General features: G+C 39.9%; 1 protein-coding gene across 14 annotated transcripts in view; it reads left to right on the top strand.

Moving 5' to 3' along the window:
- Positions 1 to 25702, top strand: part of celf4 (CUGBP, Elav-like family member 4) — a 1199286-nt gene that overhangs the window by 1052059 nt on the left and 121525 nt on the right. For all 14 annotated transcript variants that reach the window (XR_011960940.1, XR_011960939.1, XM_072573094.1 and 11 more), the window contains exons 7-8: positions 15485 to 15632; positions 24553 to 24702. Coding sequence is in view for 12 of the 14 variants with exons in the window: in XM_072573094.1 (XP_072429195.1) it covers positions 15485 to 15632; positions 24553 to 24702 (298 nt within the window). In the remaining 2 variants the exon portion in view is untranslated. The remainder of the gene's footprint in view (positions 1 to 15484; positions 15633 to 24552; positions 24703 to 25702) is intronic.

The following is a 25702-nucleotide window of genomic DNA, read 5'->3' as shown; positions in this document are numbered from 1 at the left end:
GTGACTATTACAAAATGGAAAACATTCATGCAGAAGTTTGCACCTTCTTCATTAATTGCTTCTTAACTAGCCCTTAGCAAACCAACAAATCATTAATGTCTGATCTGTGCATTAAAGTGACTTAATCCCAGGCGGAATTGTTGGAAATTTCTATTAATGCTGATATACTCAATTACATTAGCACACTTTGTGCATATGGTTACTCTAACACAGAATAACTTCCATCTTGCCAGAAAGTTCATTTATAAACTGTTCAAGGAGTCCAGAATATTAACACTGGGCTACAGTTATTTTGCATTCAGTATATTCGAATGTATCAAAAAGATATGATATAATAAGACTAGAGCATGGGTGAAGATTTAATATGCTTTCCACCCTTGTGCATTAGTTGGCTTTTCATTGTTAGCCAATGCTGCTGACTAGCAGAAATGCTGGAAGAAGAGTCAAATGTGTAAGACTCCCTCATCAATAAAAAAAAAGTTAAAATTGTCATAGTCTTGCATAGTTGGACCACAGGGCAACTCTCTCATCATCAGAGAGAGGTGACTGGTGATAGATTAACCTAACGGTCACCACACCACAGGCAAGAGTAGAGGTTGGGAAAGAGAGTTTTCCATGGTAACCTCAGCCAGTGTGTGAATTGAACCCACACTGTTGATATCACAAATCAGTCATCCAGCCAACTCATTAAACCAGACCCCAACCACTTTTCAGTTTCTCCATCAACAAGTCCTCCACTGTGTCTCTATATGAAAACTGAGTCTCATGTGGCACTGCCTAAAGCCTCAGTGCAATTCAAAGGAGGTTTAGCCCCAAGACATGCAAGGTGCAGGTCCACTGACACAAGGACAGCTATTGGTGATGAACCAAACTCACAGCTTTGGACGAATACTTCCACTGCCCCAGGATATGTGTGACTCAAAGATTTTGACTCTGTACAAGAATAAGAGTGAGCAGAGCAATTGCAACAGCTATTGAGGTGCCTCTTTGTTGAGGACTGTGGGAAAAGTGTTTGCCAAAGTCAACCTGCAGACCCTGACTGATCACATCAACCCTGAAATCACAGTGTCATTTCAAAGGTGAATATTTACAACTTCCATGATCTTCTCAACCTAGCAGCTGCAAGAGAAATGCTGTGAACACAGGAAACTGCTGTATGTTGCCTTTATTGAGCTCAGTGACATATTCAACCAGTTAAACAAATGTGTTTAAGCTACTGGAGAAAATTAACTGCCCACCAAAACTGCTCAATATGATGTTCTTTTGCCATGATGCATGATGGGTCAGTTCAACTAAAACCCTTTGAGATTCTCAGTTGGGTCAAGCACTGACTTTCTTTACGTCTGAGATATACCTTCAGATCATCTCATGGACTGTGTTTACATATACACTAGTTCAGCCTTATTCATATGAGATTCAAGACAAAGGTTACCAAGTCCCTTCAGAGAGATGTGTTACACTGATTGTACTGCACTAATATTCCATACTGTGGAATACCTGCAGAGGCAAAGAGACAGGCTCTCTCTCACTCCCTGTAAAGAGCTTGTTTGACTATTAGCATCAGAAATACAACTGATTTAGCATGTTGCTGTACCACTATCTGTCGGAATTGACAATGTGACTGGAGCTAGTGGATAGCTTCACATACCTAGCTTTCATAACCACAAACAATGTGTCACTTAATGCTGAAATGATCATGCATCACATGCATCACATAAGCTGTAGATGTTTTGTTCATGTCATGCAGAACAGTAATCTGATGAACAGTACCAAACTGTGTTTCCATCATGCCTACGCCCTCAACATACTCCTTTAAAGTGATGAGACCTGGACAATGTGCGCTAGGCAGAGGAAGAGGATGAACAGTTTGTTGCTTCAGAAGTATTCGCAGTATCCCTTCGCAGGCCAGGGACATTAACTCAGACAGCCTGGAACCTGTTAATTCCATCAAGATACACTCATCGTTAAAGAGTGCAGAATAGAGTCTCGATCTGTGAGCCAGAAAACCCAATTACAATTTCCACCTGCTCCAGAGATGTGTGATATCATTCCTGAACATTTTGATTAGAAAATATCCTCTACACTCATTATTAAGCCAGCAACGTCTGTTCTGCCACTTTCATATAGTCAAAGACATTCTATGTGGAGGATTGGCCATTGGATCATGTGCTCCCGAGTAAAAAGCACCATGCCAAGGATACCTGTAAGCAAGATCGACATTGGCACTGATATTGATAGATATGTGCTGGAAGCTGACTGTTTAGAACAGGGGAACAGAAGCAACAACTTCAGTTGTCTGAGAAGTGACTCCAGAGGAAACAGAGTGAAGAAAATCATGGACTTTCTTGGAACATAGGACCAAGAGTATGCCATTCAGCCCATCAAGGTCGCCTTGCCATTAAATACATTGATAGCTGATTGAACACTTCAATACCTTTTACTTCCTCTAGCTAAACACTCCCATACGTTACTGGTAATCAAAAATCTATCAATCTCTGTCTTAAAACTGAAAGAAATACAAAGACTGAGCCTTCGTGACTTCCCACGGTAGAGAATTCCAAACATTCATAAGCATCTGAGTAAAAGAAAATTCTCCTTATCTTGGACCTAAATGAAGTCTGCCTTATTTTTAAATTGGAAAGCCTGGTCACAATCAGGTTAAACATCTTATCTACCTATCTATCCCTTTATATATCTTATAAGTTTCAATAAGACCTCCTCTCATTCTTTGAAACTCTAGAGAATACAGGCCCGGTCCTGCCATCCCAGGAACAAGGCTAGTAAACCTTCATTCCACTCCCTGTCTGGTGATAATATTTTTCCTAAGATAAAGGGGACAAAACAGCACATGTTACTGCAGGTGCAAACTAACCAAGCGCCTGTAAGCAAGACTTGTCTTTTCCTATGCTCACATCGTCTTTCAATGACTTCCATTAACCTTCCTAATAGCTTGGTACACCTGCATGTTAGCCTTCAGTGTGTTGTCGGCAAGGACACCTAGGCTCTAGGACACCTACATCCTCACTTTATTACCTTTTACCATTTTAGAATTGTTCTCTCCATCTGCTTTTTCTGTAAAGGTGGGTAACCTCACAATTTTTTCACATTATTTTCCAACTGCCACACTCTTACCCCTTCACTAAACCTGTACAAATGTCCATGAAACTGTTTTAAATCTTCCTCACAACACACATTCCCATTTAGCTTTGTATCATCTGGAAATTTGGTAACATTACATTTGGTCCCTACCTTCAAATCATTGATATGTATTATCAGCGACTGGGGTCCAATTATTGATCTTTCCGGTCCTCCACTAGTTACAGTCTGCCAACGTGAGAAAGATCATTTATTCTAACAATCTGTTTTCTATCTTTCAGCCAATCACTAATCTAAGCCATCCATTACTTCCTGTTTCATGGGCTTTAATTTTTCTAACGAGCCTCCTGTAGGGGACTTCATCAAATGCCTTCTGGAAATCTAAATATACGACATTCATCAACTTGGCTGGATGGTTGTTTGCAATGCAGGTAGTTACCAGCAATTTGGTTTCAATTCCTTCACCAGCTGAAGTTGCCTTGAATGTCTCTCTTTCTCAATTTCACTCAACACCTGAGGCATAGTGACCTCAGGTTAAAATACGAGCGGTTATCTCTATCTGATAAGAGAGTAGCCCTCTGTTCCAGTCAGACTATGTTGAGTTTACCTTCACCAGATCGAAGATAGCATGTACTCTAGTTGGCTCCTCAACATACTGCTCCAGAGAACCATCCCTAATACACTCTAGAAAGTCATCCATCCCAGTTTTAGCACTTAGCTAGTTTGCACTTAGATAGTTAAAATGCAGATTATAGTTTATATCCACATTAACTGGATTATCTATGTTGTGTACTTCTCTCATTCCTGATTGATCCCATGCCCACACTATCACTGCATTTTGATGGTCTATAAATAACTCCAAGGAATACTTGCTGCCCCTTGCCATTTCTGAGCTCCAAGTTGACAGATGACATCAAAATTGGAGGAACAGTGGACAGCAAAGAAGGTACCTCTGATTACAATGGGAACTTGATCACTTAGACCAATGGGCTGAGGAGTGGCAGATGGAATTTAATTTAGATAAATGTGAGATGCTGTATTTTGAAAAGCAAATCAGAGCAGGACTTATACACTTAATGATAAGGTCCTCAGGAGTGTTGCTGAACAAAGAGACCTTGGAGTGCAGGTTCAAAGTTCCTTAAAAGTAGAGTCACAGATGGATAGGATAGTGAAGAAGGTGTTTCGTATGCTTTCCTTTCTTGGTCAGAGCATTGAGTGTAGGAGTTGGGAGGTCATGTTACAGCTGTACAGGACATTGGTTAGGCCACATTTGGAATATTGTATGCAATTCTGGTCTCCTTCCTATCAGAAGAGTGTTGTGAAACCAGAAAGAGTTCAGAGAAGATTTATATGGATATTGCCATGGTTGATGGGTTTGAGCTATAGGGAGACGGTGAATAGGCTGGAGCTGTTTCCCCTGGAGCATCAGAGAATGAGGGATGAATTTATAGAGGTTTATAAAATCATGAGGGGCATGGATAAGGTAAATAGACAAAGTGGGGGAGTCCAGAACTCGAGGGCATAGGTTTAGGGTGAGAGGAGAAAGATATAAAAAGGATCTAAGGGGCAACGTTTTCACCCAGAGGGTGGTGCATGTATGGAATGAGCTGCCAGAGGAAGTGATGGAAGCTGGTATAGTTACAGCATTTAAAAGGCATCTGAACGAGTATATGAATAGGAAGAGTTTAGAGGGTATGGGACAAGTGCTGGCAATGGTACTAGATTAGATGAGGATATCTAGGTAAAAACAATGACTGCAGATGCTGGAAACCAGATTCTGAATTAGTGGTGCTGGAAGAGCACAGCAGTTCAGGCAGCATCCGAGAGCAGTAAAATCGACGTCTCAGGCAAAAGCCCTTCATCAGGAATAAAGGGCTTCCAGATGAAGGGCTTTTGCCCAAAACATCGATTTTACTGCTCCTCGGATGCTGCCTGAACTGCTGTGCTCTTCCAGCACCACTAATCCTAAATGAGGATATCTGGTCGGCATAGACGAATTGGACTGAAAGGTCTGTTTCCGTGCTGTACATCACTAGGACTCTGTGACTTCTCCCAAACAGCATCAAATTGATGAAAGGATCTCAATGACACATGTGTTCCTGGAAGAGAATTTTGGACATATACAGAAGAAATGATTGTCCAAAATAGCATCTTGAATAAATGTTGTAGAGTCAGTATCCCTAAGAAGATCAGGAAAGATTTACTGAAGTACATCCATGCAAGCCATCAAGGCATTGACTCTCATTTGAGAAAGACAAGAGAAGTGCTCCTGTAGTCAAACATAAGCAATGAGATGAAGGACAACAATACCAAGGTAATCAATTTACAGACCTGCTCATGACATGTGCCATCCCAGACAGTCTATGGTTGATGCTAGACATTTCACTCAGCAACAACAGATACCATGACAAAAGCACTCCACATATGAACACCACTTCCCTGAGAAGGACAGGACAATACCAGAGGAACAATCAATGACAACATTCCTTTAGAAAAGCTGCATGATTTGAAAGCTATGTGTGCAGTACATGTACATGGGCTGACAAAAGTTGAACACATTAGACTTAAATAATGGATTTGTTAAGAAAAGCAACTTTTTTTTAGGTAACTCATGTAACTTGTCACTGCACATGTAGTGCATGCAAGATTTTTGTGTGCTTTTTCTAAAAAGGGTGATATTTGGAAAAATATGACTAGACTTTGTGTATTGGCTAGCTTGGCATACTCACGTGACCTCTATCTCTGCTTGAAATGCTGTTTCGTGCAATCTGGCTGCGATTAAACCCGTCTCTTGTAACAAGGATCTGACTCCCACTATCAACACCTCATCACTAATGTAAGATTTATAACATGACCACGTCTTATACAAAATTTATTTTACTCTAATTATTTCAAGAATAATTTTCAAGCCGGTTATCAGTGACAAGCCTGATCTGTTTTATCTTCTCAATAGCATTAAATGTTCATCCAATTTGTTTTATTATTATTAAGAACAAATACAATTTAAAGAAAATGAACTGAATGATAAGATTCATGGCCTTGAATTTCCCTTGGTTGACCCAGTCTCCTGTTTTAACATCGGTCGAAGATCAATGAAGCAAAACAAAAGTAAACAGCCATTTGTACCTTTGCCCTAGGTATTCCACCAAGCCTGGAGTAAATCCTTAAAGAAGTTCAAGGTGTATATTTAATGAATTATGAATTTGTCACAGCAACTGTTGTTTGCTCATCACTCCTGTGTTCATCGAGTTGCATTGGCCCAATCCAGCAACGTCTCAAATTTAAAGATTCCTCTTCATTTCTGTGACCTCTTCCTGCCTGAAACCCCACTGAGATTGATGCACTCCTCCAATTCTGGTGTCTTGTTTAGTTTGGTCCAAATACCTCCTTATGTGGTCTGGCGTCAAGTCTTACTTTGATAACTCTTCTGTGAATCTTCTTGGGGTATTTTACTATATTAAACGGTACTATACAAATGCAAGTGATTGTTAAGTTTTGTATTTGGGATTTCTTCAGAAAAATACATCAGTAATTATGAACTGGCTTTTATTTTTGAGTGCCCAATGTACTTTAACGACAGTGTGAAATGATTGATGTTAATTTGTACAAATGATATGATAACATCATCCATCTTGCATAAAATTTTGAGGCAACACATAAATTTATTAGAGCCAAAAACCCTTAAGCACTAATTTTATTTTGTTTGAAAAAAGTTTTTGGATTTTTTATTTAAACATTTTTAAAACTTTGCTGCTGTAGTGCTCTTTTAGTAGACATAGTAGAGGGAGACAGTGGGACTAGCATTAGAGTTTCTCCATGCTAGTACTGCTATTTCATAGCTAACAACTTCGAGGTGCACTGTATCACCCCACATTATCTCATGTTTTTGGTATCATCCGCTGATAACAGCAAACTAATTTAAAATGCATCAATATGGCAGAATTTAAAATTGATTGATTAATGACCAGTTGGGAAATAAATGCAAAAAGTAACTCCGCCATTTTTATGGATCATGGATAAATTGATGTTTCCCTTTCTCAAGGTTAACATCGAAGGAACTTTCATGCTCTGACAGTAACATATAAAACATAGTCTCAATAACTGCAACCTTGTGACAAAGCTCGAGATTAGAATCTGTCAGCCATATGCTATAGGATTGCCTTGCCTAACCTGTCTGAGCAGCACACACATACAGGATCATTTGGAACTTGTACATTTAAAGTTATGTAAAGGTTATGAAATGTTTTAATAAAAATTAACTGTAACTACACAATTGTAGAGCTACATTGCATAGTTTTCAGGAAATGTTTTGAATTCTATATCACTCTGCAATGATATTAATAATTTGTTACTTCACTGCAACTGATTAAGATCTGCTGATTAACACCCTGTCATCTCCTACAAGTTTTGTATAACTGCATAATGAATTCTAAATGCCAGCGATGAAATTGTTCTCAACAATTATTTGATGTAAGAATATGATCTGAAGGTTGACTGCAGTTCAAATTCTGATTTGACTGTGCATTTTAATCGGCTCACTAGTTGAATTTGGTGTTTGAGAAGAATAAATTATTAAATTTGACATGAAAATTAAGACAAGATCTCAATAATCAGTTCTAAATCTCAACAAACATCAAAAATGTTCATGGATTTCTTAAATTGTGGAATAACTTATTCCCTGGAAGCTTTCAGAGCTTTATATCTTTACTTTCACTCGGATTATGTAATAGTGTTTTAATCTCAGATTTTATATAAATTGGAACACTAACAGAAGATAAAAATATTCCATTTAAGTATGAAGTCTGGTCCAATAGCAGCGCCTTATCCAATACTAACCCAAATCGGAAAATCTGGAGGCGTGTTGCATTCTGATTCTTTATGTACTGAATTCTATGGAATAAAATGATGTATTGATAAACACAGCGTCAGTCAAGATACCTTGACATTAGCTTGGACTTGGAAAACCTACCACATAAGTAATTGGTTCATTATCTATCAGCTCTCTACTGGGGAATGTTCTTCCCATTGCATTGCATCCTTATTAGTGGTGACCTCAAGGATGATGTCATTCTGTGCTTTTATGTAATGTTTACTTTCCAAGAGCAGGATATGTACATTGTAGCTGAGATCCATGTTCAAAAATGCTACTTTTTCTTCAAACTCATGGCCAATAATGATTTCTTTAAAAAATAGTCCAATGGAAAGTGTCAAGCCTTTTGGGGCTGGTATGTAAGAAGTAAGGAGAGGTCTGTGAGGGAAAATTGTTGCTAGTTACTGTGATTAAACTTGATATCAATCCGAGATAAATCTGGTGAACTGCTTCACAACTGTAAGAGGACTGACTTTCTAGCAGTAATAGAAGAACATGAATAGATCAGCAGCAGTAGAACATTTTAGTTTGGGTGAGTGCTTTAAGGACATGCAAGGTAAGTACAATTCAAAGACTACAAGGACAATAAAGAAGCATTGTCCTAAATACTTTAAAAAAGAGGGCGCAATAAATACTCAGCAAGTCGGCCAACGTATATGGAGGGAGAAACTGAGTTTCTGTTTTAGCTCAGTAAACTTGCATCAGAATAGTTCTGAAAGTATCCACAAGAGAAGATAAAATAGCGAAGTTATATAACTAAACTTAAACCTGTTTAATATTGTTGAATTCAGCATCTGGTTTGCACATAACAATAAGTGGGAAGATAATCTGTTTTAATTATATTGTTTGAATGTAAAGTGGCCCCAACGGACCTAACAATGATTTTGAACAATAGGTGCAATAATGGCTGATGCAATTTGGTGCAAGCAAGCATTGTAATAAGATACATTTTGAAAACTACTGATAGCAGGAGGACAAGAGGCAAAAGGTTAAGGTGGCAAAATGATAATATTCTAATCACTGAGGAATGGACTTCTGTGTTGGTCAGTCAGAGTAAAATCTGTGAGATTATTCAAGAACCAGTTGGGGACTTTAAGATTTAACCAAACATAATTGGTCTTCTTTTGACTTTGTGAAGTTGAGTCGAATAAACAGTGCTGATTCCAATCTTGGCCAAATTACCCTTTCACACCCATTTCTTGAAATATAGATTTCATTTCTGCTTAATGTTTCAACCAGGGACTTAAGTGTAACTAGAAATGATAGGCAACTGCTTCCAGATTTTTAAGTCTTCCAATCTCCTGTTGACATTGTTTTCTAACTTTAATATGCATCATCAAAGGTACTGTTCTTAACTATTTGACTGGTGAATATTTTTGACTTTCATAAAAATGATTTAATTTTCTGAACATCTTATTTGCTAAATCACCGCAACAGTTTTCATACATTACAACAGTGACAACACTTCAAAAATGCTTCATTGATTTTGAAGCACTTTGAGATGCTGTGAAGACATGAAGCACACTATTTAAATCCAATTTACATCAGTGCAATCAGTTTCTTATCTAAACTTTATTTAGATGAGTTACTTATGAGCTTTGTAGAAAATTTCTGGGCAGTGGAATGTATTCTGGGTCAATAAGATTTTGCATTATTTTGGCAGAGTTTTAGAGTATATTTGGTATTGTTTTTATAATATCTGCATTAAATCTGACTATCCCAGACCAGTAAAACATTCTTCAGTATCATGTATCATTGTTAATCAATTTCATATCTTATGCTGCACATCTGTGGTTGTAAATGAATAAAAGGATTGACTGTGTGGCATGTCCTAGTGCAGTACTGTATCCTGCAGTTTAACATGCTATTCTAATCAATACAGTATGGTGCAACTTAAAATGTTTTGGTAGATTAATATAAAATCATACAGTGCAACAAGCTGTTCTAGATTAATATGATACCTGACAGCCAGTCAACAGAATATTATCAACTGGAACATATTAATCCAGATCAATACAAATAGCCTACTGCATAGCATTCCATTTCAGATCAATACAAAATTCTGCATTATAGCATTTTCCTTTCCACCACTGAGATACCCTGAAGTATAATACATGCTTCTAAATGAACAGAACGTTCAGATTGTTTATGTGTTGATGTTATAAACATAATACCATAAAGCATAGTCAATGTCTTTATATCAAAGTAGGGTCTTGTTAATCTAAAATATTTTGTAATACCATAGAATAACACACTGATCCAGGACAGTGTGTTAATATAAATCCAATATTCATCATTATCTATGTGTGAGAGGAAAATATCTGAATTCTTTGGTGATTCACAGTTGTTCTTTGTTTCTGTTTTAAATTTCAGTTTAGATATAGCTTAGAATCAGTGTAGTATTGTGTAGGTAAAAATGAGATATTATAGTATATTAAAAATTAGATATTTTATTCTAGAGATCAAAATGGAACATTCATAACAGAAAGTAATCAGAAATATTGAAGTTATATTAAAAGAGTGAGGAGAATCAGGAAGAGAGTGAGCCTACAAGACTTAGATCTGATGAGGGCATTAGTAACAACTGGCAACTGCCTGATGCTGAATCAATCTTCTTATAACCTCGGTCTCATATCTGGCCCTAAAATGAGCGTCAGTCACAAACCTGCACCATCACTAAGACTGTATGTTTGCATTCCTGAAACATTCCTCCAACTCTGTCTCTGCTTCAGCCTCTGTCAGTCTGTGCTGACAGAGACTGTCAGCCTCTGCTTCAGTCCTCCAGTCTCTGTCCTTCTCCACCCTCCGGATGGAAGGTCAGTCCTGAATGGACTGATGTTTAAAAAGCCTGGTCGGCAGCAATTCCACATGGAGCCGAGCTAAGCAGTATCAGGGTCAATCTCCCACCCCTCATTTGTTCCATTTTGAACTCTTTTATTTTTCAAAAAGCTCTTTCAAAAAATGGCCTTTAACACACCAAATTGTTAACCCATTCAGGGATGTTATTACACACGACTGGAGCAGATGGGACTTCAACATGGGCCTCCCAGTCCAGGAGTAGGAATGTTACCACTGTGCCATAAGAAGGCCTTTACCCAGTATTGTATGGCACTGGGGCCAGATTGAGGCCCCTAATTGCCAAATGGCAATTGGCCTCAATGAGACTAAGACAAGTGGGTGACATTCCTACTCCTTGTATTGTGGGGAACAGGTTGCTGGGCACTGGACATATATTATGTGCCCCTTATCCCCTCTTTCCTTGCCAAAATGTGCTCAGCAGGAGCTTAAAAGTGAAGCCCCAAGTCCTTGTTACGTCCAACCTGTCCAGCTTCTCACATTCTTTCATCCATAAATTTGAGGAATTAGATTAGATTAGATTCTTACAGTGACGGAGGATTCTGCTGCCCATGTCCCATTCACTGTCGCGACCCCCCCCCCCCACCCACCCCACCCATTCTTGTGAAGCTTTGCTTGGTTTACCAGCCTATCATCAAAATTTTCCATGTGCCTTGCCCTTCCCTAATTTGTATTCTCCTCCAACTCCAGAAAAGTATGAGATATCTGCTCTGTCAAATTCCAGTTTATTGATCACCACTGGCTTTAATTGTATCTTCAGATGATTGTGTCTGTGTCTTCAAATGAGTAGAACCTAAACCAAAAGAGGATAGATCAGGCTATCAGACCAAAGAAAAGATAGATAAGAGTATTTGTTAGAAGCAGAAAGTGAGGACTGCAGATGCCTCATTCCTGATGAAGGGCTTATGCCTGAACCATCGATTCTCCTATTTGTTAGAAGGCACAATATTAAATACAGTGGATGTCCAATGAGATTTTGGTATTCAGGTGCTAACTCCTTAAAGTGCCAAGAACTGGTGCAGAAAATAGTCAAGTAGGCTAATGGAGTTCAAGACTTAATATCTAAAGAACCAGAGTTTATGGACATAGACATTATGCTGCAGTTATACAAAACTTTGAGTACTGTGAGCAGATCTGGGTACCAAACCTTAGGCAGGATGTCCTGTCTCTCCAGAGGGAGTTCACCACAGGTTGCAAGAATGATAAAGGTCTTTCTGCTATAGCACATTTGTATTGTCAATGCGAATTTGCTGTAATGTGATTGACAAATTGGGGATGTTGTTTCTAAAGCACAAAGTTTTAAAACGTGTGTTGGCTGTAATGTGATTACATTGCCAGCACTTAAAGCGTGGTCTCTAAAGCGTGATTTTTCTATAGCATGGGGTTGCACAAGAACATAACCATCGTGTAATAGAAAAATGGACTGTACCTGGACTTCAGGGGTTAATATATGAGGAGCAATTAGACAAATTAGCCCTTTATTCTGTAAAGTTTGAAAGGTTAAGGGGTGATCTAAACTAAGTCTTCAGGATATTAACAGGAAAAGATAGAGTAGACAAAGATAAACTATTTCCATCAGTTAAATATTGTAGAACCAGGACACATAGTCTAAGAATTAGAGCCAGGCTTTCAGGAGAGATGTTAGAAAGCACTTCTACACACAAACAGGAGTTGAAATTTGGAAGTCTCTTCCTCAAAAGGTAGTTGATGCTAATTAAGTTGTTCAATTTAAATCTGAGCTTGACAACGTTTTATTAAAAAAAGATATCAAGGGACACGGGTCCAAGGCAGGAATATGGAGTGAAGCCACAAATAAACCATGATTGTATTGAATGGGCTCAAGGGCTCAATGGCCTATTCCTTTCCTATATTCTTAAACTCTGAAATATCCTCCCGAAACCTACAAATCTCTTCTCCTCACTTTCTTCCTTCAATATATGCCTCTCTGACTGAGATTTGGCTACCTGCTGGGATCTTTCCGAACTTGGCACAATATTATATCTTGTTTCATAATACTTCTGTCTGCATCTTGGGAAATAATATTACTTCAAAGGCATTATATAAATGTAAGCTGGTGTTGCAGTTGCTGGGCAGACTGCAGAAGTTTTAAATTGTTTTCTAAACTGCAGGAGGTGAGTAACTTACATGAGATCTGTGAAAAGGAACTTGAAGGTGTTGCAAGGACAAGCTGTGAGCACCAGTCACTTTACGAGCAGCATGGTTGCTGAGCAGCTATCCAAATTTAAGAGAAATAAATCTCAGGAGGCCAACAGAAATGACTGACAATGCTTAAGGAACCCAAAGAGAAAACTACAGGAAATCTTGTCAATCAAACCTCCTGGTTTCCTTTGAGTGTGTGTCAAAGGAATGTGACAGGGGTAAGACAGTGCATGATGTATATTTGGATTTCATAAAGGCTTTTGTAGAATTCCCCAGAAGGTTCAATACGTATCTGTAGTGGGTTTCAAAAGAAATATCTTACAATCACAATGTATTTGACTGATGACAATGTTGGTACAATGAATGTTACCATGGGCAGATCATGCCCCAGATGCGTGCAGGACACTCCTCCCCGTAAGATGCCATCCTTCATTTTGTCTTTTCCCATGCAGGCCAGAAATGCTGATCTGTCCACTTCTGCCTGCCTGCCCATGCAGACCTCATTATGGTGTGAGCAGCATATTGTTCACATTAATAAACTTGCTAACAATTGGTCTTTGGTCATTTATTTATCTAGGGTAGTGAATCTGCCAATTACAGCACCCGCCTTACATACTATGTAGGTGGGTGGGGTCGCGACAGTGAATGGGACATGGGCAGCAGAATCCTCCGTCACTGTAAGAATCTAATCTAATCTAATCTAAGGCAAGGAATGGATGGGAAGGTGCAGGGTGAGCCACCCAACCTAAATTACGTGAACAACTTAACCATCCACCTGCCCCATCCCCATCCCCACCAACACCACCCCACCATAAGCTGGCCTGACTAGGGCAGGTAAAAAACATCCCTTTGTTGGGAAATGTCATCAGTTTGGTAGCACAGTGTTGACTTTGGGGCTTTCGCTTCTTAACATCTTCATCTCGGGCCAGAAGGCCGCAAACACATAGCTAACTTTGAAGCAGTTACAAAATAATTAAGGTGATGGATTGCCAAGTTGCACACAATAAATTACTTTGGATTAACTTAGAAAATATTTCAGAATGCAGCCGTTAAATTACAAATGAAATTCAGTGTTGAAGAATGCTGGGTACTTCACATGGGAAAAAAAAACACTCGAAGGAAATATTTTTTAACTGTTTAGAAAATAATATGTATGGAAAACGAGAAAGATCAGGCCCTCCAAATGGACAAGAAATTGAAGCTCGCAGTATTTGGTAGCAGTGAGAAGAGGAAATCAAAAACAGGAATGTATCAGAAAGCCAGTATTGAGCATAAATATTGAGGTAATCCTGTGGCATGGTTGCTCAGTAGTTAGCACTGCTGCCTCACAGTGCCAGGGATCTGGTTCAATTTTCTCCCTCGGGTGACTGCCTGTGTGGAACTTGCACATTCTCCCCTTGTCTATGTGGGTTTCCTCCAGATGCTCTGGTTTCCTCCCGTAATCCAAAAGATGTGCAGGTCAGGTGAACTGGCCATGTTAAATTGCTCATTGTGTAGGGTGCATTTGTCAGAGGTAAATATAGGGTGGGGGAATGGGTCTGGGTGGGTTACTCTTCGGAGGGTCAGTGTGGACTTGTGGGCCGAAGGGCCTGTTTCCAAGAATCTAATCTAGCGATGTGACCACACTTGGGATACTATATTTTGTTGACATAATTCAAAAAAAGATATTGAGGTTGTTGGAAGGAAGTAGAAGGGGGGAAGAGCAGAATAATTCAGAATGTAGAGGGATTAGATCATGAGGACCAATTATGTCAATTTGGTATGCTCTCACTTGAGAAGAGAAAGCTGAGAGTTGGTATGACTGCTGTTTATCAGATTCATTAAGTTTTTTTCAGAAATAAAATTTCAAATATAATGTTTGAGAAGCAAAACATGGGAGAAAACAACTTTGAAACTATAGTTCGTAAAGCTTTCCACACTGGTAGTTTTCTTTGGCTCATTTTTCTCAGTATGGTACAGCCAAATTAATAGAGATTGATTGCCATATTAAGCAGCTTCATTATTGTATTATGCAACTATCAGGATAGTGGAGGATAAACAAGATGGACCTCCTGCCTTATCACCTTCAGCCTGTGCTTGTCATTTCCCATTTTTCATCTTCTGCCATCTTCTTTGACTTCCCCACAGTCAGGTTCAACATGTGAACTGATAGAAATCCAAAGAGTTCATTCTCTCTTGGTATCCGCAGCTCACTATATGTACTCTTTTGGGGCCCAAGTATTATTGTGGAGTGTCTCGTCTTGATCTTCAAATGTGCAAGGCCAGACCACTGACTATTTTACATTCATTAATGGGAGTGGGAGAAATCAGACCTCATTGTGTCAGAATAATGCCAATAAACAGTGAGGGCTTAAGGTCAATAAAACTATTAAAGTAATAGTCTTTAGGAATGAACAAACCTCAATAGCATGGTTGATATGTGTTTGTTTTTTTCTTCTTACTGGACTGTTAATAAAATTGAAAAAAAGAAAAATTAGAATAAACTTTGTTTATCTTTGATAGTTGATGCAGCAGCAAGCGACAATAATGGCATCAGTTGCCCAGGGAGGTTACCTGAACCCTATGGCAGCATTCGCAGCAGCACAAATGCAACAGATGGCAGCCTTGAATATGAATGGACTGGCAGCTACACCTATGACACCAACATCAGGTATGTGTGGCAGAGCATATTGTTCAAACTTAATTACAGTAGTCACAAGTGGACAATTGTTTCCTTTTTTCCTGAAAGCTTTTACTTATGATGGTATGCAGTTTAAAGAAGGCAGTCATCAGTTAGAGGAGTACTGAACCTAGTTACTATTTTTCAAATAGGTGAAAGTGAGGACTGCAGATGCTGGAGATTAGAGGCAAGAGTGTGGTGCTGGAAAAGCACAGCCAGTCAGGCAGCATCCGAGGAGTAGGAAAATTGATGTTTCGGGCGAAAACCCTTCATCAGGAGTCAGGAATTCCTGATGAAGGGCTTTTGCCTGAAACGTCGATTTTCCTGCTCCTTGGACGCTTCCTGACTGGCTGTGCTTTTCCAGCACCACAGTCTTGGCACTAGTTTTCAAATGTCTGCCTAGATAGTATCAACAGGTAATGGCAGCCCTTGCATCTAAGTCTAATCTTGACAGCCTCGTCCAAACCTGACCTCACTTGATATGTAATGGCATCATTTCCCAGCAACATTTTACTAACTATTGAGCACAAACAGGACCACAGGCTGTTGTATTGCCTCACTAACCTTTGGTGTACTAAAGTCCACCGATAAACCTGCTGACATCAACAAATCCAGCATCGTCCAGGAATCTAATAAAAAGATTCACTTTGTGGTGATTTTTAAAATTGGAGTTACAACAAAGCTAGAGATTCTGAAAGCACCAAACCAAACCCTTTCCAAGATATTTTCTGATCAACCTGCTCAGTGATGTTATTATACACTTCTGGAGCAGGTGGGTCTTAAGCCTTAGCCTCCTGGCTCAAAGTTAGGGACATTACCACTGCACCACAAAAGGCCTGAAGCCCTTTTCAAAAAAGCGTTTAAGAAATTCAGTTCAGCTATTCAGATGGTTAAAATCTCATCCATGCCATCAGGACATTTATTGAGAAGAAGTACAGGACGTGGAACTGGATGAATCACTCCAGCATGCATTTTTTGATTCCACATATAAGTGCAAACCATTCCATAAAACTAATTTCCCATGGATACAAGGTTAGATCTAGTCCTGAGGCAGTAGAGTTAAAAAGGGTGTTATTGCAACCAGTTTTACAATTCTTGTAAAGTCAATGGAAATAAGTGGTTATCATATAAAATCAAACGTTTTATATTGTGCGTTAATGCTTTCAGTACAGAATAGTTTGTTTAGTTGGGAGATATGTTGGACGTGATGGTATTTTTCTGTTCATGCATAAGTGCTGAGAATGGCACTTCAGCAGAGTCTAGAGTCATAGAGTCATACAACATGAATTAGTGGTGCTGGAAGAGCACAGCAGTTCAGGCAGCAATTTCGCTGCTCGTTGGATGCTACCTGAACTGCTGTGCTCTTCCAGCACCACTAATCCAGTATTTGGTTTTCAGCATCTGCAGTCATTGTTTTTACCTCATACAGCATGGAGCAGACCCTTCGGTCTTTCTTTTCCATACTGACCACACGTCCCAATCTCACCTAGTTCCATTTGGTAGCATTTGGCCCATACCCCTCTAAACTCTTCCTATTCATGTACCCATCCAGGTGCCTTTTAAATGCTGTCATTGTACCAGCTACCACCACCTCCTTTGGAAGTTCACTCCATACATGCATTACCCTCTGCGTAATAAGTTGCCTCTGGGGACCTTTTAAATTTTTCCCCTCTCACCTTAAACCTATGTCCTCTAGTTTTGGACTGCCCTACCTTGGGAAAAAGACCTTGGCTTTTCACCCTATCCATGCCCCTCATAAGGTCACCCCTCAGTCTCCAATGTTCCAAAAAAGAAAGCCCCAGGCTAGTCAGCCTCTCCCTATAGCTGAAACCCTCCAGTCCTGGCAAACTTCCTTGGAAACTGATGCAGAAATCCCAAAGGTCCAGTTTTTCCTTCATCAATGCTACAAGTTCACATTGGACCATTGCTATCCATGTTCTCCTTCCCACTCCCACAGATTAATCCATTCACGTATACCCTCACCCGTATCCCATTTTCCCCATCTTGATGATAACAGATTTTAATGTAAAGGCACCCTCACTTAATTTTGTACTTTTGTGTTTATTACAGCAATTTTTATCTCACAACATACGGAACCATAAAAGCAATTTCAAACAGATTTCTTTGTAAACTTGTCTATGGATTATTTCCAATTTTTGTTTTTAGAAACCCATGGGAAAATGCACTACAAATACAAATTGTACAAAAAGACAGAAATCAATAATCTGACCTTATTTTACAAAATTATTGCAAAACAAAAAATAACACTGGCTCCTCTAATGACAGTGCCATTGTTGGATATTCTACTGCGTCATGTCATTCAAGAAGGTCCAAGTTTCAGAACTCTGCTGGTACTAAGGTAGCTGATCGCAGTTGAAGCAGCACTTGATGTGCTGCATTTGACTTGGGTACCCTTGATCGAGGAAGGGGTCAGAGCAGGTAGCACTCAATTCAGCAACACAATTTTTTTAAGTGCAGACAGCATTTGAGAACAGGATCAACCTTCCCTTTGATACAGTCCAAAGTTAAGTAGCCTGCCAAATTGCTCATGTATGGTTATTTGAATAAGAGTTTCCATTTTCCATACTATCGTACTACAGCATTAGTGGGGGTTTGTTCAGTCATTTGGCTAGATGGCTGTTTTTGCATTGAAAACTGACACCAGCGATGTGGTTCAATTCCCACACCAGCTCAGGTTACCGTAAGGAACCTTCTTCTCAAACTCTCCCTTGCCTGAGACATAGTCATGCTCAAGTTAAACCACCGCCAATTATTTCTCTAAAATGAAACAGCAGTCCTATCATTTGGTAGGGCGATGGTTATTTTATCACAAGAGCCAAGTAATAGAACACTGGGTACTAAAAGCAGAACATGACTGCAATGAATTCTTTAGCATATTCAAGGAAAGTAGTGACTGTTTGAGAGAAAGATTGGAATCTGTAGAATCTGAGCTTTTGTTATTTGCAGTGCATTCAACCCATGCCAATTTTTTCTTTAAGCATCTGCTAATTGAGCACACTGTCAGTCAGGGGGAAAGCAGCTCATTTCAGGCTCACAATCATTCTTGGCTTCACACAGGATGTTATTAAAGTCCTTTTGAGTATAGACGAGTTGGCATCAACTATGATTGCATTAAGCACAGAGCACACTTTGTAATAATTAAGACACACATGCTAGAAAAGTGGAGACAGAATGGAAGCAAAAATAAGTACTCGTTTGAAAGCATTTAAATAATGTAAGTGACAACTTGGAAGCCTTCTTATTCATTAGCAAGCTCCTCTTCAAGTACAACAATTATCTTTGTAGGTCAAATTTTAAAAATTATTTACGTTTAAACCATCAAGTTTCACTCCAAATTATTCTGCATGATACTCTCCCTCTTTCCACTTCTTACTCTCAGCACTCAGCACTCAGCAACTCTTTGTTTCCAGCAAATTTAGTCTCTGTTTGGTTGCCTTTGCATTTCTTCCATGCTGTAGAAATTCAACGATTCTATGAATTACCTTTCCTCCTTTATTCACTGAGCCTCCTTTAAAATTAACTCAGTTGCTGATATTCATGGTAACACGCTTGGCCTTGCAATTTCCCATGGGAGGTCTATTTCCATTGCTTAGAATTTGAAATATGGTGGCTGCAGTGCTTTGGGAAGTCCTTAGGCAGTGCAAAATTGATACACAAATGTAAGTTATTTGTTTTACAAACTAGATCACCCACAAGACAATGTCTGACAGCTGCCTTGGATCTACCACCATCCATAATTGGAGGTGCCGGTATTGGACTGGGGTGTACAAAATTAAAAATCACACAACACCAGGATATAGTCCAACAGGTTTATTTTGAAGCACCAGCTTTCTGAGCACTGCCCCTTCTTATATTCCACAATCACCTGATGAAGGAGCAGCACTTCGTAAGCTCAAGCTTCCACATAAACCAGTTGGACTATAACCTGGTGTTGTGTGATTTTTAACTTTGAACACTATCCATAAACCCTTCCTTCTTCAAATTCACTTTCTTCTATACCTATCCCTCGCAAAATATTCAAAAAACTTATCTCCCACTGATGCATGTTTGGGTTCCTCTTCCTAATTACCCAGTTTGTAGTTTTTGCCAAGATTTGTAGCCCAGATTGTGGTTCAGGTTGTAAGTTTGCTCACTGAGCTGGAAGATTTGTTCTCAGACATTTCATCACCACGTGAGGTAACATCATCAGTGAGTCTCTGATGATGTGCTGGTGTTCTGTCCCGCTTTCTATTTATCTTAATTTTGGTCTGTTGTGGTGGGTGATATCACTTCCGGTTCTTTTTGATTAGATTAGTTTAGGTTCCCTACAGTACGGAAACAGGCCATTTGGCCCAAGACATCCACACTGACCCTCTGAAGAATAACCCACCCAGACCCATTCCCCTATCCTATATTTAGCCCTGACTAATGCACCTTATACTATGGGCAATTTAGCATGACCAATTCACCTGACCTGCACATCTTTGGATTGGGGGAGGAAGCCGAAGCACCCAGAGGAAACCCACGCAGACACGGGGCGAACATGCAAACTCCACACAGTTGCCCGAGGTGTAAATCAAACCCTGGTCTCTGGTGCTGTGAGGCAGCACTGAGCCACCACACCACCCTAAAGCAGTTGGTAAATGGGATCCAAATCAATGTGTTTGTTGATGGAGTTCTGGCTTGAATGCCAGGGCTTGAGGAATTCCCGTGCGTATCTTTGTTTAGCCTGTCCCAGGATGGATGTATTGTCCCAGGCAAAGTGATGCCTCTCATTGTCTGTGTGTATGGATACTAGTGATAGTTGGTCATGTCTTTTTTTGGCTAGTTGGTGCTTGTGTACCCTGGTCACTAGTTTCCTGCCAGTGTGTCCAGCGTAATATTTGTTGCACTCTGTGCATTCGTTCTGCTGGTTTTTGGTATAGGGTCCTTTAGATTCATCAAGAGCTATTTCAGTGTGTTGGTAGATTTATGGACTACCATGATGCCTAGAGGCCAGAGTAGTCTGGTTGTCATCTCCGAGATGTCTTTGATGTATGCCTCAAGTCTTTGGGCATGTTATTCAGGTTTGTTGTGGAAGAATTGGCGGACTGTGCTTAGTGGGTACCTTACCAGTCCAAACAAAATCACTTTGCTCCTCAGGAATCCCACTTGCATATCTTCCTTTTCCTTACAGACAAACTTTCCTCTCCAAAGCATAACTGATGATGGCTTCCAGCATCTTCCATAATCGCAAAATAAATACAGTTGCTCATTGGCAGTAATATCATGCAGGGAGGTGAATCTAAGCGATTCCCAATGCCATGCCAATGGATTTTCCTCAATCAATTTAAATACCAATGGCGCCAGCCTTTCAACGGGATCTCTGCCAGGAATCCCTTCAACTCTTTGTGGGCGGCACGGTGGCACAGTGGTTAGCACTGCTGCCTCACTGCTGCCAGAGATCCGGGTTCAATTCCCGCTTCAGGCGACTGTCTGTGTGGAGTTTGCACGTTCTCCCCGTGTCTGCATGGGTTTCCTCCAGGTGCTCCGGTTTCCTCCCACACTCCAAAGATGTGCAGGTCAGGTGAATTGGCCATGCTAAATTGCCCGTAGTGTTAGGTAAGGGGTAGATGTAGGGGTATGGGTGGGTTGCGCTTCGGTGGGTGCGGTGTGGACTTGTTGGGCCGAAGGGCCTGTTTCCACACTGTAAAGTAATTTAATCTAATTTAATCTTTGCAGCAAAGTTATAGGATGTCATAGCTGAGGCCTGGATGCCTAACAGACTCTTATTAACTGACTTCAGTTATTTACTTCTAGACAGTGACAGAAAACAGCGAAGCTTGATAATGTTGCACAGTAGCTGATCACTCTGTATCTCCTTAACAGTGTAGATGCCAAAGTTTGTTATCCCTAGTAACCAATATAATTAAGGCATGAATGAAGGAAAACATGTCAGAGGATATAATTTCTTTATTTGCATTCCATTTACATTCCCAAATATGGGCAGCACCTGCCATCACTTCTAGAGAAAAAAATGTAGAAATGGAGCCAGCCGGTTGGGTTGTCCCTTTACCCATCCAATATGGGAAACAGTGAGGATAACCCCACCTGGTATTTCTAAAGGGTGGCAATAAGCGAACAGCATTAAGATGTTAATGGATGAAGTCATCGAGGTTTAGAGATGTACAGCACGGAATCAGACCCTTCGGTCCAACTCATCAATGCCGACCAGGTATCCTCAATAAATCTAGTCCCATTTGCCAGCATTTGGCTCATATCCCCCAAACCCTTCCTATTCAGACACCCATCTAAATGCCTTTTAAACATTGTGATTGTATCAGCCTCTACCACTTCCGCTAGCAGCTCATTCCATATGTGCACCACCCTCTGCGTGGAAAAAGTTGCCCCTTAGGTGCTTTTCTATCTTTTTCTCCCCTCACCATATATCTATGCCCTCTACTTTTAGACCGTCCTACCAGGGGAAAAGACCTTGTCTACTATTCCTATCCATGCTCCTCATGATTTTATAAACCTCTGTACGATCACTCTTCAGCCTCTGGCCTCCAGGGAAAATAACCCCAGTCTATTCAGCCTCTCCTTATAGCTCAAAACCTCCAACCCTGCCAACATCCTTGTAAATCTTTTCTGAACTAGAAGAAAGTGAACCCTTTCAAGTTTCACAACATCCTTCCTATGGTAAGGAGACCAAATTGAATGCAGTATTCCAGTGGTGGCCTCACCAATGTCCTGTACAGCCACAACATGACGTCCCAACTCCTACGCTCAGTGCACTGACCAAGGCAAGCATATAAAACACCTTCTTCACTATCCTATCTCCTCTACATTGGGGAAACAAAGCATAGACTGGGTGACCGCTTCGCAGAACACCTACATTCTGCCCACAAAAGAAACTTTGAGCTTCGTTGTCTACCACTTTAACACACCACCCTGTTCCCCAGCCAACATCTCTGTCTCAAGTTTGCTGCAGTGTTCCAGCGAAGCTCAATGCTGGAAGAACAACACCTCATTTCCTGCTAGGGGACCCTGCAGTACTCCAGACTCAATATTGAGTTCGATAATTTTAGGATCTGAACTCCCCCATGCCTAGCCCTCTACCACACACACACCAGACCTTGTTATCACATAGTCTGCCATTGCACACTACCTATTGTTGGCCACTAACAGTCTCTATTAACAGCTATTCACCCTCCCAGCCAGATTGTCAGAGACTCCTCTGTCAATCCAACTGTTCTTCTCTCTCTTTGGGCTCTGGCCCCAGCTATTGTTTACTCCTTACCCCATCCCACCCCCTATCTCCTGCATCTAAACCAACATTTTCCTAGCTACCATCAGTTCTGAGGAAGGGTCACTGGATCCAAAACATTAATTTTGATTTCTCTCCACAGTTGCTGCCAGACCTGCTGAGCTTTTCCATCAACTTCTGTTTTTGTTTACAGCATCTGCAGTTCTTTCAGTTTTTATTCATTATCCTATCTACCTGTGACTTTACTTTCAAAGAACTATGAACCTGCACTCCAAGATCTCTTTGTTCAGCAACACTCCCATTAAGTGTATAAGTCCTGCTAAGATTTGCTTTCCCAAAATGCAACACCTCACATTCATCCAAATTAAATTCCATCTGCCACTCATGGGCCCATCTGATCAAGATCCTAATGTACTCTGAGGTAACCTTCTTCACTGTCCAATACACTTCCAATTTTGGTGTGATATACAAACTTACTAACTATACCTCCTATGTTCACATCCAAATCATTTATATCAATGACAAAAAGCAGTGGACCCAGCACAGATCCTTGTTTTGGAAATGGAATAATAGAAATTAAAATTTAGAAAGATGGTTTAATAGACTGTCAATTTCCATTCACATATTTTATACAGCCATACAAAGTGAGGATCTACCGCATGGTATTTGTTCCTTCATATCTTGCTTTACCTGACTCTTAAAATGAAATAGAAATACACAGCATAGTATAAGAGTGAGTAAACATCATTATAGCCCAAGATGTTACTCAGATAGCAGAATCTAAACTCGGTTTCCTTTCCCAATAGAAGGGTGTAAGCAATTACCAGAGTCTTTTTATTGTGAAATCTAGTTTTGAGTGAGTTTAACCTAAGTTTGTACAAAACAATCCTATGGAACATGATGCATCTTTGCAGCATATTTATACCATTCATGACGTAATTTGAGAGCATCCACAGAAAGAATAGAAAACAGGTACCATTCCACAATGCTCAATAGCAACTAAATACGAATTCATATTGTTGATATGTCACTGAACTGTGAAGCTACATATTTAAGGTAATGACAATGATGCAGAGAGCTGTTAGGAAAAGGAATAATAGCAAGTTTAGAGGAGTAAATACTATAAGCTTCTTGTGCAGTAACCTTAACTTTTGACGTATGTGCTATTGATCGTCATGCATTTTTTATGAAGGAGCTGCTTAACCAACCTTAGAGTCATTCAAGCATTGACTGGACTGGAAAAGAATCTTTTAGGTGGTTTGCCAAACAAACTCCCTAATTACTTGTCCTGGAGATTGTTTACAAGGACAAACAAACCAGCTCAACCAGTTGGGGTAGAGGATTATTTGTATTTCTGGTTAAATCGAACATTGCGTATGTCTCAGAGACACTGACGTTACATGTGTAATATTTTTACAACTGCTTATAATAAGACAAATCTCCGCAGTGTAGGTGTAATATTTCATATCATTAATGCGAGAAAGTGATTTCCATACAATGTTTAAAAACACTTCATTGCGTCCTTAGTCACATCAAGTCGCTGGTTCCCTGTAAGCAAGAGATTCTAATTGTAGAAATTGTCTCATCAGGTATGATAAAAGTTAAATGTATCTGTTTGATTCAGTTGGGGCTGGAGATGCCTGATTTGCTGTGTATGTGTTTCAGGTGGGAGCACACCTCCTGGTATCACCGCACCAGCTGTGCCTAGTATTCCTTCTCCAATTGGCGTAAATGGATTCACCGGCCTCCCACCACAGGCTAATGGACAGCCAACAGCAGAAGCCGTCTTTGCTAATGGAATCCACCCCTACCCAGGTACACATTCACAATCTTCATTTACATTGCAATCAGAATGGATGATGCAGAGAAAAATATTAATTCTCACCATCTGTGCTTTGAAAGGCAGGGCCAGCTTTGTACGTATGTGGTTGGGAAGGGAGAATTTTGCTGTTAATTCTTAGCTGGCATTAACCTTCCTACCTCAATATTTTTGATTTTTGTTCTTAGCCATTCCTTTACCGTCAGTGAGAGTTCCTGTGATATTTAAGGCCAACTTCCATCTCTACTGTGTTTTTTTTTATCGCAGTATGATGAATATAAATGAATCTATTTCAAAAACAAGTTATGGAAGCAGAATAGTTAATATTGTAATTTTATACCTGTTACAGATCAATGGTAGAACCATATTAACCATTTTATAACATATTAGACTTTGATCGTAAGTTCATTCGGTGGAGCGGAAGTGGGCTATTCAGCCCATCGAGTCTACTGCACCATTCAATAAGACCATGATTGATCTGATAATGCTCAACTCCACTTTCCTGCCTTATCCCCATAACCCTTTCTTCCCTTAATGATTAAGACTCAGTCTATCTCAGCCTAGAATATATTTAACAATACAACCTCAACAGCCTTCTGCAGTAAAGAATTCCACAGATTCATAGAGAGAAGAAATTTCTCCTCATCTCTGACTGAAATGGATGACCCTCTAGTCTGAGATTATATCATAGAATCATACAGATGTACAACACTGAAACAGACCCTTCAGTCCAATCATCCATGATGACCAGATATCACAACCTGATCTAGTCCCATTTGCCAGCACTTGGCCCATATCCCTCTAAATCTTTCCTATTCAAATACCCTTCCAAAGCCTTTTAAATATTGTCATTGTATCAGCATCCACCATTTCCTCTGATAGCTCATTCCATACACGCACCACTCTCTGCGTGAAAATGTTACTCCTTCGATCCATTTAAAATTTTTCCCCCTCACCCTAAACCTATGCCTTCATTTCTGGACTCACCGAACCCAG

Source organism: Chiloscyllium punctatum, chromosome 1 (genome assembly GCF_047496795.1).
Source record: "Chiloscyllium punctatum isolate Juve2018m chromosome 1, sChiPun1.3, whole genome shotgun sequence".
NCBI lineage: Eukaryota > Metazoa > Chordata > Chondrichthyes > Orectolobiformes > Hemiscylliidae > Chiloscyllium > Chiloscyllium punctatum.
This window is presented reverse-complemented; position numbering and strand designations above follow the sequence as displayed.